At 37.2% G+C, this 17,420-nt stretch overlaps 1 protein-coding gene across 1 annotated transcript in view; it reads left to right on the top strand.

Annotated features, from left to right (window-relative positions):
* LOC311183694 (armadillo repeat-containing protein 3-like) overlaps positions 1 to 16,774 on the top strand; it is a gene marked incomplete at both ends in the record, with an annotated part of 45,501 nt that extends 28,727 nt beyond the window's left edge. The window contains 8 exons of the mRNA XM_084253238.1: positions 4,745 to 4,994; positions 5,312 to 5,448; positions 6,475 to 6,643; positions 9,439 to 9,539; positions 11,809 to 11,928; positions 13,054 to 13,218; positions 15,081 to 15,243; positions 16,565 to 16,774. Of these exons, the coding sequence (XP_084109364.1) occupies positions 4,745 to 4,994; positions 5,312 to 5,448; positions 6,475 to 6,643; positions 9,439 to 9,539; positions 11,809 to 11,928; positions 13,054 to 13,218; positions 15,081 to 15,243; positions 16,565 to 16,774 (1,315 nt within the window). The remainder of the gene's footprint in view (positions 1 to 4,744; positions 4,995 to 5,311; positions 5,449 to 6,474; positions 6,644 to 9,438; positions 9,540 to 11,808; positions 11,929 to 13,053; positions 13,219 to 15,080; positions 15,244 to 16,564) is intronic.
* Positions 16,775 to 17,420: the final 646 nt, after the last annotated feature.

Genomic DNA, 17,420 nt, shown 5'->3' with positions numbered 1-17,420 from the left:
TGTGAATCTCCAAACTGCAGCAAGGACCAAATTCTGACAGGTACAACCGGTATGACATTCATATTGCTAAGAGGTTTACAGTGCAAACTTCCATTTCTTCAGTTCCATATGGAAATTAATTCCCTACATAATTAATTAGGCAAGGGGGGGTTGAATTGATTCAAGAGCAGCTATTTTTTTAAATAAGTGAGGATCATCATAAAGGCCTTCATCCTGCAGTCTTCACATTGAGAAGGCTGAGGAGGAAGGGAGAGGCAAAGGTTGGTAGAAGAGGTGGCAGGGGAAGCAGGAAGAGGCAGACACTTTTGGTGTAAATTTATGGAGCTACCTGGTGATTTTTATCTTACAGTTTTGCTTTTTCATTTCTCTACAAGTGTTTCTATATGATAACAATCCTCCTTCCATGGTTTGCTTTAGTTTCAATGCCTGAAACTCTGAAATGTCCATGTTTTAAAAGAAGTCTAAAGCAGTTGAATAATCTGAATCCCCTGCACACTGTCTAATGTCAGTATATTTTCTGTCACTGCCTCTTCTACAGCTTCCTTATCGACTGGCACTGATTCAGAAGTGCTCATCTCCATTAAGTCATCTTCTGCTAATTCCTCTGGTGGGGTTTCTACTCATCTATTAGTGTCCCACACAGTTCAAGCCCATGTTCAAGAAACAACCGTGTATTGATTTTCTCAGCACCAGGGCAATAAATAAGACTCAAATAATGCCTCAGAGAGCAGGTGCCAGGTGCAGACATATCACGCAGGTGTGAGTGGTGAACTCGGAGGGGCATGAAGGATGTGGGTGACTTCACAAAGAGGACAGTTGAGCCGGTTTGGAAGGCAAACTAGAGTTCCTCAGGCAGAGGTGTGGATAGGGGAAGGGAAGGGGGTTTCGAGCAAGAGGAACATGAGTGCCAAAGCACACAGACATGAAATCGCAGAGTATTTTCAGTGATTTGGAAATAGACACTGCGTGTAATTGATTTCTACTTAACAATATTCTAGTGCCCAAGCTGTGAATGCTTTTGCACTGTGGAGTTAGGGGACTAACATAAAAATTATGTTGAATTCCTTTCCAGCCAAGTTCTCTGAAATATTCCTTCAAGTTTATTACTGTTGTCTGAACATTTGTGCCAAAACATTTAAAAAAAAAAAAAAAGAAAAAGAAAAAAACATATGTTTAGTAAAGGACTGCTCTGAGCTCATGTAAAGTAGAACCCTCACTCAGTTTTGGGGTGAAAGTATTCTTCCTTGAGGGAGAGATATTTATACCAGACCTTGAAAGCTGAATGGAATTTATCCAAGGGGAAGAGGTGTCAGGAAGTGGAACAGCACAGGAGAGGCGCTGAGGTGAGACAGCGAGGTCACCAGCCAGGCCACCAGCGAGGCCTTAACACTGAGACAGGAAAGAGGTAGTGGTGGGGCTGGTGTGGGGCTGGTGAGGAAGGCGGGTCCACTCTCACAGGGCCTTGGACGCCATGGGAGAAATTTGGGGTTTCATCCTGAGCAATGGGAAACCATGGAAGTTTCAAATAGGAGGTAAACATGATTACATTCATTATTTTAAAACTCAGTTTTGTTGTGAGATGGAGAAAGGATTAAAAGAGGAGAGGAGAGACCTGTTAGGAGAGTGTATCAGTCCACAAGAAAGGGTGCTGGTTTGGATTTGGTGGGTGAAATGGATATGGAGAAAAGGGGAAATAGAAGAAGTATGAAGGAGGAAAATAGGACTCTGTGATAAATTGGATACACATGACATGTCAAACTTCACTTCTGTTTACATGTATCAAGTGGTATAAGCAGATGTTTTTATACATGCCTGTATTTGGTGTTTAGTCTTTTTCAGTTTATATGTTAAATTCTTATTTGATTTAACTCCATCTGGATGGAAGTTAATCATAGTAAATATTAGAAAATATTTTCAGATTATTGTGATGACATATGTCCCTCTAAATCTCATTTTGTAACAAAGCAGTTTGACTTCCGTCCCATTCATATGGGTAATGCTACACTAACCAGGGAAAAGTAAAACAGTATGTCTTGGGTTTGAAGAAAAATTAATGCAATTCTTTGGAAAAAATACAGATTCTACACTCTAATTCTAGATATGAAATTAGTTTTTTTAAAACTATGAGCAGTAGCTTGATTTTTTTCACTATGTTAACTTAACCTCAGTTGAGCTTTTTACACTTAATCAGAGCTGCACGCAGGGACCCACAGCAGACATGTATATGATGCAAGTTGTGCTCCCAGCTGTACATGTAGTGTTTGTCTTTTGATGATGGCAGTTATGTTCAATCTAGTAAAAGCCCTATTCCACTGTGTACTAGAAACTCTGGATTTTTAAACAGCTATATTCTTTAAGTAAATCCCTTTACTGCCTCCATAAAGAGCAAAGAAAAGAGCAGAAGATACAGAAATGAACCAAGGCCAGACACAACCCCAGTAAAAAGGCTGTATGTAGAGAAACACCTGATGAAAATTCCTGGATCTCATGACTCAATTTTAATAGAGAAGCGCAAATGATGGAGTGTGATCCTATGCACTGAAATTTCCCCAAAACTTCCTGATTCACAAAAACACGAAGTCTCTGATATTTAAGTATGCATTTACCTAAAATACTCTGGCTTCTGTCAAACATGCCCTTGAATTACCTCCATTGTATACTCTTAATTTACCATCCAAGACATTTTTACAAGTGAACATTATCAAAGAAAAAAACCACTAAGTAATAAAGGAATTGTGCATTGTTTATAATGATGAAAATCTACCAAGTGTTTGGTTTAAGATACTGATTGCATTAATGATTGAATAGCAAGTGAAAGGAAAACAAGATTTTTTAAAGATTTAAGGACATAGTAATTATAAGAAAGCATAACTTAAATTCTTTCTGGCAAGTATTTTAAAATTCAGTGTTTCAACTCTGTAAAAATTTGAGAATTTTTTATAAACTGTTATGTTAAAACCTCCAAATGTTCCCTTATTCATAAAATCAAGTGACCTTCAAGTCAATTTATAATGTAAGAGAAATTAAAAGTAAAATTATCTTGAGTGTTTATTTTATCCCCCAGGAAAGGAAATTTAATGCGGGCCCCTTATCACATTGAGATATAGGACCTTCCATTATTTTTATATACAAGCTATCTAACTGAATTTTAGTTTTAAGGGATGCCTTTCCAGAGAGAAAATGGGAATGCCACAGGAAGGACTAAGTACATGCCAAGGACTGAAACATGGGAGAGATGGAACTGGGTACCAATTTTGGCTGGTATCAAGACATGGTGTATTTCTGGGAGCAGTTGTATAAGCCAGGGTGGACGTTTCATTTAAAGCTAACACCATCTGAGCCCCTCATTCCAGAGCTGCCCACTCTAATCTTTGCTAACCAACATGGCCATGCTGGAGCCTCTGCGCATGCACATCCACAGTCGGGGGCGGGGGGGGGGGGTCATGGAGGCCCTCTTCGGCCCTCTGCATTCCGCCAACACCATCGTGCAGAGGCAAGGCAGCTCTGGCCTACCCAATCCCTGCTGTTCTGGCTCCTTCAAGACCTGGTTAGTTGTATAATTACAGCTTCCTTTCACCTATAGCTAGCAATCTCCTGATAGAGATTTTATTTGTGGTCTGCTCTCTGATGGATAGCCGTGATAACTTCTGTTCTTGACGTTGCCAATTCTTATTCACAAACAGAAAATGTCAGCATAGTATGAAATTCAATCTAACTTCATCAGAATCCAGGGGATGGTCTAAATCAAACAGCACCAATTTTTTCAATTTTGGTTGTTAATATGATCCTAAATGCAAATATGTAAAGATGTTCAAATTACTGGAGTCTCAAGTTTTTATTGTCTTGATTACCTCTATTACCATGTTGATTTAAATGGATTTTTAACACATAACTTGAGATATTCTTGTAAAAACAGCATGCTATCTGTATTTTATTGCTTGGAACATCTCTTATTTGCATATAGTAGCTCCAAACATTACAGAATGTAATTATCTACATTTGTTAAAGTGATCTTTTAAAAATTTTTACTATTTTTTCAAGTAAAATGTATTTAAGTTATTACAAAGTAGTTAAGGTATTACAAAGCAAGGATATGGCACATGTGTTACTCTTAAAACTCTAGATTTTATAATTGTGAAAATTATTACTATAGCAATGGGTGACTGTACTCTTTATGCTGGAAATAGGAAATGTAACAACCGATATGCCTGTGTTACTAAATTATCTGTTTATATCAATATTATGATATTAATCTTTGATGTTTGATTTGTAAAAACAACACCATCACCAAAATGATTTTCTGGTTTCAAATGTGTTAACCTGCCTGCACTTGATGACCACAGTTGAAAAGGGATCATGGGCTAAAGAATTTTAAGTTCTCATGCTGACTCATTCTTCCTATTTAAAGTTTTGTTTTCTTTGGTTAGGAGTATTTTAGTAGACTTTCATGCTCCATTAAATATAATGCTCTATTTCATGTAACTATCACTAAGTTTACAAATGAACAGAAATAGTAGGGTTTCTAAGAAGCAGTCTATACGTTTTTCTATAACCACAGCTATAAAAGTACAAAAAGAATTTTGAAAATTCTTTCATGCCTGCCATGCTCCCAGATTCCTTTAAATTCTGGATCCATCTCATTGAAACTAATTTAATTTACTTCTAAAATTAATTTATGCACTCATTTCTTTATAAACTTTGTCATATGCACCAAGATAGTTTCACCTCTCCTTCGTGTGCCCAGTGCTGTTGCAGAAGCTGATGGAATTGGCCCATTAATAAACATTCTAGCCAGCAAACGAGATGGAGCCATTGCCTACGCGGCCACCGCCTTAACCAACATGGCCACGCTGGAGCCTCTGCGCGTGCACATGCAGACCCGGGGGATCATGCAGGCCCTCCTTGGCCCTCTGCATTCCACCAACACCATCGTGCAGAGCAAGGCGGCTCTGGCAGTTGCTGCCACAGCCTCCGACTTTGAGGCCCGGACAGAGGTGAGAGTTCTAGGCACATGGATTCTCTCATGTTCCCAGGCCACGCTTATGGGTGGACCACTTAGAAACAGTTTCAAGTGTTTGAACCAACCCGTCTTTCAAGTTTTTTAAGATTGGTGCAGCCTTTTACAAGACCAACTGGTGTTATCTGGCAAACAAGAGCCCACCCTGTAACCCTTCAATCCAGCAAGTCTCTTGCTGCTGTGGCTCTTTAATCCATAGAGAAATCCTTTCACAATCAAATAATGAGATAGTTTAAAGCACAAAGGTTTACATTCTGTACTCTTAATGCATCGCATTTTGGTGTCTACTTTCAGTTAAGAAATTTAGGGGGGCTGCAACCCCTGGTAGAGCTCCTGCGCTCCAAGAATAGCGAGGTCCGAAGGCACGCCAGCTGGGCTGTGATGGTCTGCGCCGGCGATGAATTGATGGCCACTGAATTTTTCCGGCTTGGGTGAGTGGGTTCTGTGTCAAGTTTCTGGCGCAGATGGAGAGCAGACAATGTAGCAACTCATGCTGCTGGCTCACAGAAAGTCAAAAAGGGTCTGCTCCTACTCGGAAGCATAATTCTTCCCTCTGGAAGGACTGCCTGGGGAAAAGGCACCCATGCCCCACCCCAAATGCCCCAGAGCTACCGCACCACCTTTGCAGAATCATATTCAGTATTTCTTTTTACACCTTTTCATCTTTAAATTTATTTTTACTAAAAAAATAATGAAAAATATTGAAGTAACCTGATTTATAATATTCTATAGGTGTTCATTGTACAGCATTACAATTCAGCATCTGTTCATAGGACACTGTGTTCACCACCCAAAGACCAGTTTCCATCCTCCAGCACACGACTGACTCCTTTTACCTGCTTGACCCACCCCTCCACGTTTTTCATCTTGATAAATGTTTCTCTTTCACTTCCCTTTGCTGTTGCGAAACACAATCCTGTTTGTGTCTCGACTTTCAAAGCTAAAATCAAAGGGATGATCCATGACTGCCATCTCCATTTTTCTCCTCCCCACCCGAACCTTTCCATCAGAATTTCAGCAGCATTTAGCTCCCTGACCAAACTCTTTCCTATCAGCAGATGAGCAAGTTGCCTCCAGCATGTCAGAAAAAAGGGTTTTAAGGTTTCACAGGTTTTTAAGGTTCACTCTATTTCTAACCATTTGTATTCTTTGTATAGACTGCCTGTTTGACTGAAAAAGTTGGATCTAATGTGGCTTTTGCTTTAAATGAAAATTTTTTTCTCCTGAAACTATCCCTTTCAACTGTTTTAATGTTTGTTACTACATGGCATATTGTTCCCCAAAAGGATTGATTTGTTTTCATAATTCTGTCATTATTACTTTATCTAAAAGGTTTAGGGATGGCTTTACAACTTTCATCTCAGTTCCTCTTTGAGATTTTTAGCCAAGTGCATAAATAAAAACTTAAGGTTGGGTTGCTTGTATAAAACATTTAGTGCTTTTTCTTTAATTGACAGAACTTTAGATATCCTTGAAGAGATTAATCTTTCAGTAACTCGACAAAATAAATTCAGTGAGGCAGCTTATAACAAACTGCTCAACAACAACCTGTCTCTGAAATATAGCCAGACGGGCTATTTGTCATCAAGTAATATAATTAGTGATGGATTCTATGATTATGGTCGGGTAAGTGGCAGCACTAAATTATATTTTAATGTGTGATAATTTCTTCTTTAATCACAATGCAACTACATTGCAATTTTATCACCAACTAACAATTTATATTTTTTTAGACAGGAATTTGACAGAATTTTATCCTTCACTTTGTCCAGCTGTAACATTTTACTTCTGTATATGGTTTATTTTTTTTTAAGATTTATTTATGCATACAAGAACTGGGATACAGGCCAGTGGTGCGGGGAATAAGAAGATTCACCAGAGACAGAGTGGGGAGCAGAACAGGCAAATGGACTGAAATACACTGCTGAGGGAAACAGGGGGCGAGACAGCAGAGGTCTGCTGCGCCATGTGGGGATCGAACTTGAACTCATGCTGCAGAGGCTGCGGATAGCTTCACAGTGCTATGCTTAACCTTTGTATCACCAGGGAGGCCCTTCTGTACATAGTTTAAGCTGGAATCTGAATACTTATACTTAAATCAACTTGCTAATGCTATTCTCAAGTTTCAGAGAAAATAAAAAAGAAGGGGCATTTTCAGTGTTAGGATTCTGTTATCTTAAGTGTTCTGGTTCAGAGATTAGAAGTGTAATTTTTTCATTTTGTTAATTATAGTCTTGGTGAAATTAATCAAATTATAATACTGGATTTAAAAATGTAATATAGAAGAATAGTATTTTGCTCAGCTGACTTTCCAATTATGGTTTTAAAAACATATAGTGTAATTCAATATTAGTGTTGAGAAATAGGAAACTCAAAATTTGAATCTTGAGGACTTTTCCACAGTGCTATTAAAGACAATGTTTTCTACTTCTTTTGGAAAACAAAAGCAGCAAAGAGAATTGGGGAAATTTTTAAGACCCACAAATCCCATTTTAGGCAAAAACACAACCTTCAAAAAAAATTTAAGGTTTACTAAAAGCGCCTAAGATCAGGGAGAAACTGCAGGAGAATGAATGTAAAGGGAAAAAATAGTTCAAAAGAATGATAGAGGGAATAGACAGATCTCAGAAAGCACAATCAAAAATACCTTCAGTTGATTCTTGAACAACAAGAGAGTAAGGTATGCTCACTGCCATGCTTAGTGGAAAATTCAGTTATGACTTAGCACTCTGTATCTGTGGCTTCTAATTGGGTAGGTTTAGATAACCATCATTGCGGATGATTGAACCCATGAATACCAAACCCCAAATGTAGAATCCAGTGACTAGGAAAAAAAAATGTCTGGATCTGCAGTAGTTCAAACCTGTGTTGTTCAAGGATCAACCGTACTTCCTGAGATGATGAGAAAATTCAGAGGTAGAAAGGTTATGTGCTTTGTCAGTCAGGTGGTGTAGGATTGAGAGAAAGTGGTAAGTCTGACAATGGAAGCTCACCGAGAACAATTTGTTCAAAAAATCAGAAGAGACAGTCCTATAAAAGAAATATATAACTTCATATTTGCAGGGAAAACTCTATCTTCGTAACAGAATTAGAGTTATTGTGAAAAATGAAAAACAGCTATGTTACTGAACCAGTTTTCATTGCCCAGTAGGCATAAAAGCCAATGTTGTGGCACCAGATTTTGAAAAAGAGTGTTTTATTGGCAGGTCCATTGGCAAGGAGGCAAGAGGAAAATCTCAAATCTGCCTGCCTGGCCTGAAGCAGACCAGAGCTTTTGAAGAATTATGATTTGGATATTTGGATTATGGAGAATGGCAAATTATAATTCCAATTTAATTCATAAATGGAGATCTTTATCCTCCCACTGGATTTTTCTCATTGTTGTGCCTTTCATTTTTTTAAAATTGCAGTGAACAAAAAAGACAAATATCTCTTATCCTATGGTACTAGTGAAGGGAGATACATGATTATATCACAGGGTTGAGATAAGATCTGTGGATGGAAGCAGTACAGCAGAAGCACTGTAAAGGAACTTGACAGTGATGGGGTTGGTGGTTGTAATTTTAGACATTGTGGTCAGTTAGACCTCACTGAGAGGATAATATCTGAGCAAAACCCTAAAGGAAATAAAATACTTAGGGGGGAGAGCTTTATAGCAGAGGAAACAACTAGTGCAGCAGATGTAAGATATAAACATGTTTGGCATATGGAAGCAACAGCAAATTCAGTGTAGCTAGAGCTGAATGAACCAAAGGGCAGGAGACTTGAGACTCTATCAGAGAAGGAGAGAGAAGTCTTCTAGAACATGGGAAGGATTTTGGCCTTTACTCTGAATGAAGTTGGAAACTATGGCAGAATTCTGGGCTCAGTGTCATCATCGATTTTACTTTAAAATGATTAGGATAACTATCTTGGATGAAAGAGGGATCCAGCTGTAACTTGACTGGAAAAAGACTTCAGACTGTGTTCTGATCTAACTCTGTTCATCAGGCTGGTAGAATTATCAGTGCAGGACTTTGGCCCATTTTTAGATATCCTGATATTTGTCAACTAATATTTTATTTTTTACAGACAGTATGTTCTTCCTTTTGTATATAGATGGATTTACAAACTCAACTATTTTCAGGTGTCAAGGTGGTAATTGTGGTGAGAAACAACTGAGTATAAGCAATAGTGGTTGTAGGAAACTAAAGATATATATCCTGCCCAAAGGCAAGAGTTCCACACATTTCAAGCTCCTATTCTAATTGTGTGTATATATAAGCCTGTGTGTGTGTGTGTGTGTGTGTGTGTGTGTGTGAGGAAGAGAGAGAAAAAAAAAACTTAAACAACATAAACAGTTGAAAACATATGCTATCAATATTTATTTTTTAAAATATGCCCATGCAGATATTGCTTATAAGTCCTTAAATTATCTACAGATAAATCGTGGCACCAAACTATTGCCTTTGAAGGAACTCTGCTTGCAAGAACCAAGTGGTCTGCGTACTATACTCCTAATTAACAGTAAACCTTCTGATGTGTGAGTATTTGGAGGGAAGAGGGATGCAGGGAAGCACGTAATTTTTTGTTTGCCCATCATCATGTGAATAAAGATACCAGCATGTGTATCTCCTTTTTCCTAAATATAGCACTACCATGAAAGTAAACACTGGTCCATAAACCCATAACCCGCCATAACAAAGACCATAGAATTGAACTGCCACCATCATTTTTCCTTTAACCCCCATGTTATCAGTCGATTTTATATGTATTTCTGCAGTCAAGACATCTTAACCCCTGGTAACATGAAGTAAATGAAGAAGGTATAAGTTGATTGGGACAAAATAAGATGAAGCATGTTTACAAGTCTCCAGAATATATGCAGGTGTACAACTACACTACTATTTCTTGTTAAAATAAGAAATAAATAGTTGAACTAAGAAAACTTCAACACTCTTCTTTAATATGGCCATATACTGAATAGGAGGGGTGAGAACAAAGTGGGAAAGGAACACAACAGTCTATAGGGCTGGACTGTGTGTGCTTTGGTGGTGGGTGTGATGTAGCACCAGCACTTGAAGGGGGAGACCCTATACCTCTAAGACACAAATAATGATGTAAATTGACATCATATCAGTAAAAAAAAGCCAGATAATAACTACACTCAAAACTTAAAAAAAGAGAATGTACTATCACTGCCAATAATAGCTAATTTAAGTGACTGTTCAGTGACCTACATTTTTCACCATGACAAATAGTGTATGATTGTGAGCAGAAAACCAGAGGACGTAGTCTTCTGATTTCTAAGGAAAAAAATCTGCTCAATACATGGGTGTTCTATGAAATTATGACCTTGAATTTATACCTTTTAATCAATTTCACCCCAAAAACATTTTGTGGCCCCTCCACAGTTCCACTCTCAGACTCTTGCTGTTTCCACATCAACTGTTCTCACAAGTAGACTTAAGCATCATGGTTGTAGTAAAAAGACCTCAAGATAGTTCCTGAACTTTCCTACATCTTGCTACTGTGATGTAGTCCTGTCCTACATTGAACAGGGCTGAATTGTGAAACCAACAGGGAATGACAATATGACTTCCAAGCTTACATCACAAGAGACTTTGCAGTGCCCACACTTGTTATTTTTCTCATAGTTGTAGCCAAGGGAAAGCTAGCTGCCATGTTGTGAGGACACTCAATGCTTCCTGTGCAGACACACACAAAGTCAGGACCTGAAGCCTTCTGACTGAAGACATAAGCAGATCAAAGACCTCAAAAAATATTAAGATGTCATATATGCTATTGTATCTGTATATTTTATAAAAATATTCCCTTTTCGGCTCACAAAGAGCTCTATAATATTCTATTTGTCTTTTCTTAACCTCTCCTTTATGCTTTAAATTTTTACTGTTGGGCCTCCCTGGTGGCGCAAGGGCTTAAGACAACCTATGAAGCAATCTGCAGCCTTTGCAGCACGAGTTTGATCCCCGCCCAGGGAGCTGCCCACGCGGTGCAGCACACTTCTCCTGACTTACCCGCTGCTCCCCTCAGCAGTGTATTTCAGTCAGTCTGCCTGTTCTGTTCGCCACTCTGTCTCTGATAAATCCTGTCACCCCCCGCATCTCTGGCCTATACCCCAGTTCTTGTATGCATAAATAAATAAATCTTTTAAAAAATAAATAAAATATTTACTGTAAAAAAAAATCAGATCCAAACATGATTTAAAAAATCTTTTATAGGACAAAGCCAAAGCTGACAAATTAATCTAATTGAACATAAATTCAAATATGTAAAATTTTAATTACCCACCTCCATCTAGTCATTGGTTATGGATGAAGTATTTCTTCAGTTTCTTTAAGGAGCATCAGTAAAGAAAAGCCCATGTAAAAGAATGAAGTTTTGTCTATACTCAAATATTTCTCCTGTTAAACTTAGGAACAAAAAAAAAAATGTAGGTTTTGGATTTTGGCAACTTGATTCTTATTCTTCCAGTGATATGATTTCACAGATGCTTTTAAAATTGCTGTGGAAAAGGCTTTGAAAAGGGAGTCAGAAAACCTAGGTTCACGCTGTGTCTGCTGTGAACCTACAGAGAGACCTGACAACAGCACCTCGTGTCCAGGAGCAGGCTTGGTTCCCTTGGCTGTAGATGGACTCTTGCCTGGAGTCTGCTTCATAATGGTGAAAGGAATTAAAGCATATTAAAAAAATGTGAATGCTTTGTAGTTTATTAAATGCCTTGTAAATGTAACATGTCGTTATTTTTCATCTAATTGAAACTGTTTGTGGTTTCTCCTTCAAATGATAAGGAAAAACAATTACCATTATAGTGCTGGAACTGGATCTCCCACCGAAGAGAAATCAGAACCGACTTCAGGACGAAATACAGCTCTTAGCAGCAAAAGTGCCATCAAAGAAAGAGCATTAAGGTAGGAAATGTATTATTATATTCTAATTATAATCACATTATATTTTAATTATATAACAAAGTCAGTGAAAGGATGGGTTAGTTTTTAAATGGCAAGTTTCCCTTATGGTATCAGTATGTTGAAGTGGCAGGACTCATAAGATACGTTAAAAAAGTAGCTTTGTCTCTCCTTTACTCTTTAAATCCACCATCAGTTGATGGCCTGCACTACTCTTCCAGTCACTACTTACTTTTCAGAATCTTCAAATACCTTTTGCGTGCATCTTGTTCATGTTCTATGCCTTTATTCAGTAAGAGAGACAGGGTAAAGTGTGTTTAATGATAGGATCAGTGAAATATCAACACTGGTTCTAAGAACATTTAAGGAACTAGATATTTATAACCAATTTAATTAAGGAATGTTAGAAAAAGATTGATGACTTACATAAAAAATGGTTAACATTCTACAGGACAATGCTCTATATAACTTTTGGGGAGAATCTTTTCTCTAAAGATTGGTATCTTGACTACAAAAAAAAATTATGTTGTTAACTATACCTTCTCTAAGTCAGGAATTTTTTATTAATATTAACTTTTAATTAAATAATAGTTTTACTGTTTAAAGTACATTCCAATTTTACCATATATTAAACTAAGTACATTTGCCTCCATAAACATCAGAAGTCTTTGCCCCTCCAAATGACATAAAAATTATGTACCATCATTATTTTCTTTTGGATTTTTTCCATGTTTTTGATAATTTTTCTTTAAAATTATAATACAAATTCTGCTTGCAGAAAGTCGCAACCAAAGCAAGATGTAACTGCCTTGGAAAGGTAATCTATTTTTTTTTCAATTCAGTGCATGTTTATTATATACTTACTGTGTACCAGTCATCATAGCAATTGTGCAGAAAACCAGTATATGGTTTTTATAATATGTAACTTATCATGTAGCCATCTTGAAAATTAATGGCTCCTATATAATATAGAAAGTATAAAACTACCATTGAAAATCTGAAAACTATATATGATATGATTGTTGAGTCATAAAATACTGTATTTCTGTAGTGCTCTTGAGATTAACTCACAGAACATTTAATATTTGTTTGTTTTGTGATTTGGATTGCTGCTGTTTACTATCAAAGGAAAGCCAAAGAAGAGAAAGAAGAAGAAAAATATACTGGAGAAGGAAGCCCTGAAAAAGAATGTTACCCTCCCTGTGACCCTGACTTCTGTGTTTATGTGCATGAAGTGACCAAATCAATACTTCCCATAACGAATATTAAGGAACAGATTGAGACTCTTGCAAAGTAAGTTGTCTACAAGTACATAAACATTTTTAATTTTTGAAAAAAAATTTAATGGTTTGCATTTTTTAGCTAATTTTCAGGCAGCTATACCATAACAAAATAGAACATTGTAGCACCTCACCTCTGATTCTGAAGTAGAAATACAAATAATTGACCAAAAAAATCTTAATTTCTATTTTAGGCAACAAAAATCAGAGCAAGGAGCTGGAAATTGGTTATAGAAAAAATGCTTATGTTATTTTCTCAAGCTAAACCATTAAAAACATCTTTCAGTGTAATCCTGAGTTCTTGTGAATGAATTAAAAGTCTGAAAATTAAATTATTCCTTAAATGGGGGGAGGGGTCTCACATTTAAAAAAAACCCTATTGTAAATTATTTATAAATTCACAATTTAATCTCTAACAAAAATAGTCATTCCTACCCTATTGTTATAAGTCAGATATTTTGTGCTTGGCATTGCTCTGAAAGGGGGGTTGTACTGTTTGGGCACACTCAGAGCTCTGGGTAAGGCAGCGACATGGCCTTCTTCATTACAGCACTTAATCTGATGCCACTAAGAAGAGGCTGCAAACTTCCCATGAGAGGTGTGAGGGGTTAGGAATCACTAGAAATGGAAGATAGCATCGTGATTGACACTAACTAGGGAGGAGCTGCTGCTGCATGATATAACAGCTGCCATCTCTGTGGGGCCTTGTACTACTGCAAATAGCAGTGGGGTCCTGTCAGCAACCTGGATGTGACATCTGTGAGAAACAGCCACCAGATTATTGACTTCTCAGTCAGAAGTGGGAGAGAACATTTTTGGCTATTGAAGTTTTCCTGATGTCCTTGAGGAGTGATGACTCACCCGAGCTCTCATTCAGCTCATTTCACCATGAGTCAAATTTCCTCAGGCTTTGTTCCTGCCAGAAACACTTTCCATCATTTCCAAATAATCACTGTATTTTACCCTGACCCCACACCAGGCGAGAGAGACAGAGATCTGCCCCCAAGCTTTTGGTTCCTCAGCACCATAGGCACACTGACTGGGCGGAGCGGAGGGTCAGCGCAGCTGCCCTCTGCCCAACCTTTCTCTTGTTCATTTTCTCTCTCTTTTTAGCATCACTTTTCTCACTTAGTTCCACATACAGTAAGTGGAAATTCTTTCTCTAAAATCTGCATCTCAGTCTTTGCCCCAAGAGTGTAGTAGCCTTAGTTGATAGGGTTTTTGCAAGTGTGTTGACTGACTTCTTGAGTGACAGCCTAATATTAGGAGAAACCCACAGGCCAAGTATATACCCCTTCCCACGCCCCATCTAAGTTACTTATTTTTCCTTTTTGCCTTTTCTTCTCTCTTCTAACTTCAGTGTTAGATACTTTGTCTTTCTCTAAATTAAAAAAAAATTATTAAACTTGAAAGTATTTGAATGTAATTAAAAATTATCTGTTTTTTCTCTGAGATTGACTTTCTAAAAAGTCAAGGACCTTTGTTAAAAGGTCTTTTAACCTTCTTAAAAGAAGGACCATATATTTGTACAAGCCTTGGGTTTTATATTTAAACATTTAAAAATACTTTGCAAGGGAAAGATGACATTTAAAAACTGCATTGATTACAAATTTCATATAATATGATTTGTTTCTTGTCATAGATATTGGGGAATATTAACAATACTTTGTGTTGAGTGGAATTGTTAGAATTTTATTTTTATATGTGACAGTTTAAATATTTTAATTATAAAGCTAACCCCATTGTATTAAATACATTTTAAAAAGCATAGCAAACAAAGTCAGAGGGAATAGTTTTTATACATGTAACTACGTTCAAAGCATCCAAAGTGAGATATTAAACTTGATTGGTCTGATCTTATTTTGATTGACACAGGTATGTGGCAGAAAAAATGGGTGGTAAAGTTTCAAAAGAGAAACTTAACGAATTCAACTGGGAACATCATATAAGTGAACTAAAATTTCAACTTAAATCCAATGTTATACCAATTGGGCTCATCAAAAAAGGAATCTTCTACCATCGAGCTTTGCTTTTCAAGGTATTTAATTTGTCATTGTGAGAAAAATGTTTTGTCTTTATCATAATGGAGTGAGCTAGATGGTAACATTTTGCTGGATAAATATCCTATCATTTAGATGTGCTTACATTTGACATACATATAGTATATAGCTCTACATATATATATACACACACACATACATATATACATATATACATATATATATACATATATACATATGTATTCACCAAACTATTAGAAGTATTTTCATTCAATATTTGTCATTTACCTACTGTAGGTCAGGCCTTTTTTAGGGCCTGAGAGTATGCAGATACTAAGCTGCACACCAGGTGTATCTTATCCAGAACTTTGTGGACTCCAGAGAGATATCAGGAGAGGCTTCTGGAGAAAAAGTGAAACATTGCTTGAGTATTAGAGGCTACCTAGAATTTCATCAGGTAAAGAAGTAAGACAAAAGTATTCTAAGCAGAGTAAACATTTTATACAGAATAACAAGATATGAGAGCCCATCATCCATTTGTGGAATCTAGAGGAATTTGAATGAAGAGTTACATAAGACTAAATAAAGGATACCACCAGGTAAACCACTGAAAATCTGAATAGGGGAGAGGGGCAACATAATTTTGGAAGGTGAATCAGGCACAGAATGGGGAATGACACAGAGCAGGGGCAAGACTGGAGACAGGAAGAGCAACTAGAAGGTCACTCTGGACCTAAAAGAGTGAGATTCTGCTCAGATCTACCAAAGCCATGATTGTGAGGAGGCGGAAGAGGTCATGAATTTAGAGGGAGTTTTAGAACTAAGACTTAGTGATTGCCTGAGTGTGGAGTGAGATATTGCATGAGAAGAGCAAAATTATTTCAATTCATTTGGGTAAGCAAGTGGTAATGTTGCCAGCATTCACTGAGATGGAGGCCACTAGAAAAAGATTACATTTCAGAGAGGGGTTGATCTTTCGCTCCATCATATCCAATGTCTGATATATAATGGACCTGAGAAAATGCTTTCTGAACTGTAGAATGAATATATAAAATTCCCACCCTCTCCCAAACACCTCACTTTATCCTTATGTATCTTGTCTCCAGTTACAAGTCAATTCTATTTGGAATCTAACTACCAGTCTTTGCTATTTCCTTGGATTTCCTGCTCTATAAATATATCTTCGTACATTTTATTGCTTCTTATCACAATACTCCACATTTTTTCAGCCTCCCTTCTAAGCACTTCTTTGCAAGAGTTGCCTATTTCACCTTCACCCAAGGTAGGCCTTACAACAAAGGATTTTTCTTTGCTTCTTTTCCTTCTCACTCTTGGTTGCTCTCATGTTTTCTCCCACAGGCTCTGGCTGACAAAATTGGCGTAGGTTGCTCTCTGGCTCGAGGGGAGTATGGCAGAGCCTGGAATGAAGTTAAGCTATTGAGTGAAACTCGTAAGGGAGTGATTGGGGGTGTCCCACCCCTTGAAAGGTACATAGTTGACCTCATGTTTTCTCCAGGCGGACTGATAAAGTTAAGAAGTAGAGAGGCAGAACTTTACCGAAATTTCTGAACTATCAAATGAACACAAAAGGGATTCAAGCAAAAATTTTATTTATACACTTTATATGAAGTTGACTATTTTATTTTATTTTCTTTCTTTAAATAAAAGATTTAGAAGTGTTCTTTATATGAAATAGTGTGGCACTTAAATTGATCATGCATATTCATGAATTAGTTAGAGCATGGATTATGGGATATAAACATGTCTAAGCACTTTCAAGTCTGGTTTGATCCAGAAAGTATTTTAAGTGGATTATAAAGATATATATGATACAACAAAATAAAAATAGCAGCCATAACTGTGATTAGTTTAAAGGCAAGTAATAAGCCTAGAATTCAAATATATCCATGAAAACCCTATGGTTTGTTACAGGTGAGTGAAAATTTGACTCTGCGCTTCAAGCTGCCAGTGCAGAGGAAAATGCTATCAGTTACATGATGTATGATAGGGCCTACTAGCTAAAATCACAGAGCAGTTCCTCAGAAGGAACAAAGACCAGAGGAATTCCTCTTTGAGAGCTTCATACACATGATAAATGTAACACAGAAAATACATCTTTGAAAAACAACCTCCTAGTAAGTTCTGAAAAGAGTTTTCATAGTCCAATGGCCTAATAAAAGGAATGAGGCAAAAGTTCCATGCACAGCCACTATGA

This window comes from Talpa europaea (genome assembly GCF_964194135.1).
Source record: "Talpa europaea genome assembly, chromosome: 14".
NCBI lineage: Eukaryota > Metazoa > Chordata > Mammalia > Eulipotyphla > Talpidae > Talpa > Talpa europaea.
The sequence above is the reverse complement of the archived record's forward strand: the minus strand, read 5'-3'. Positions and strand labels throughout refer to the sequence as shown.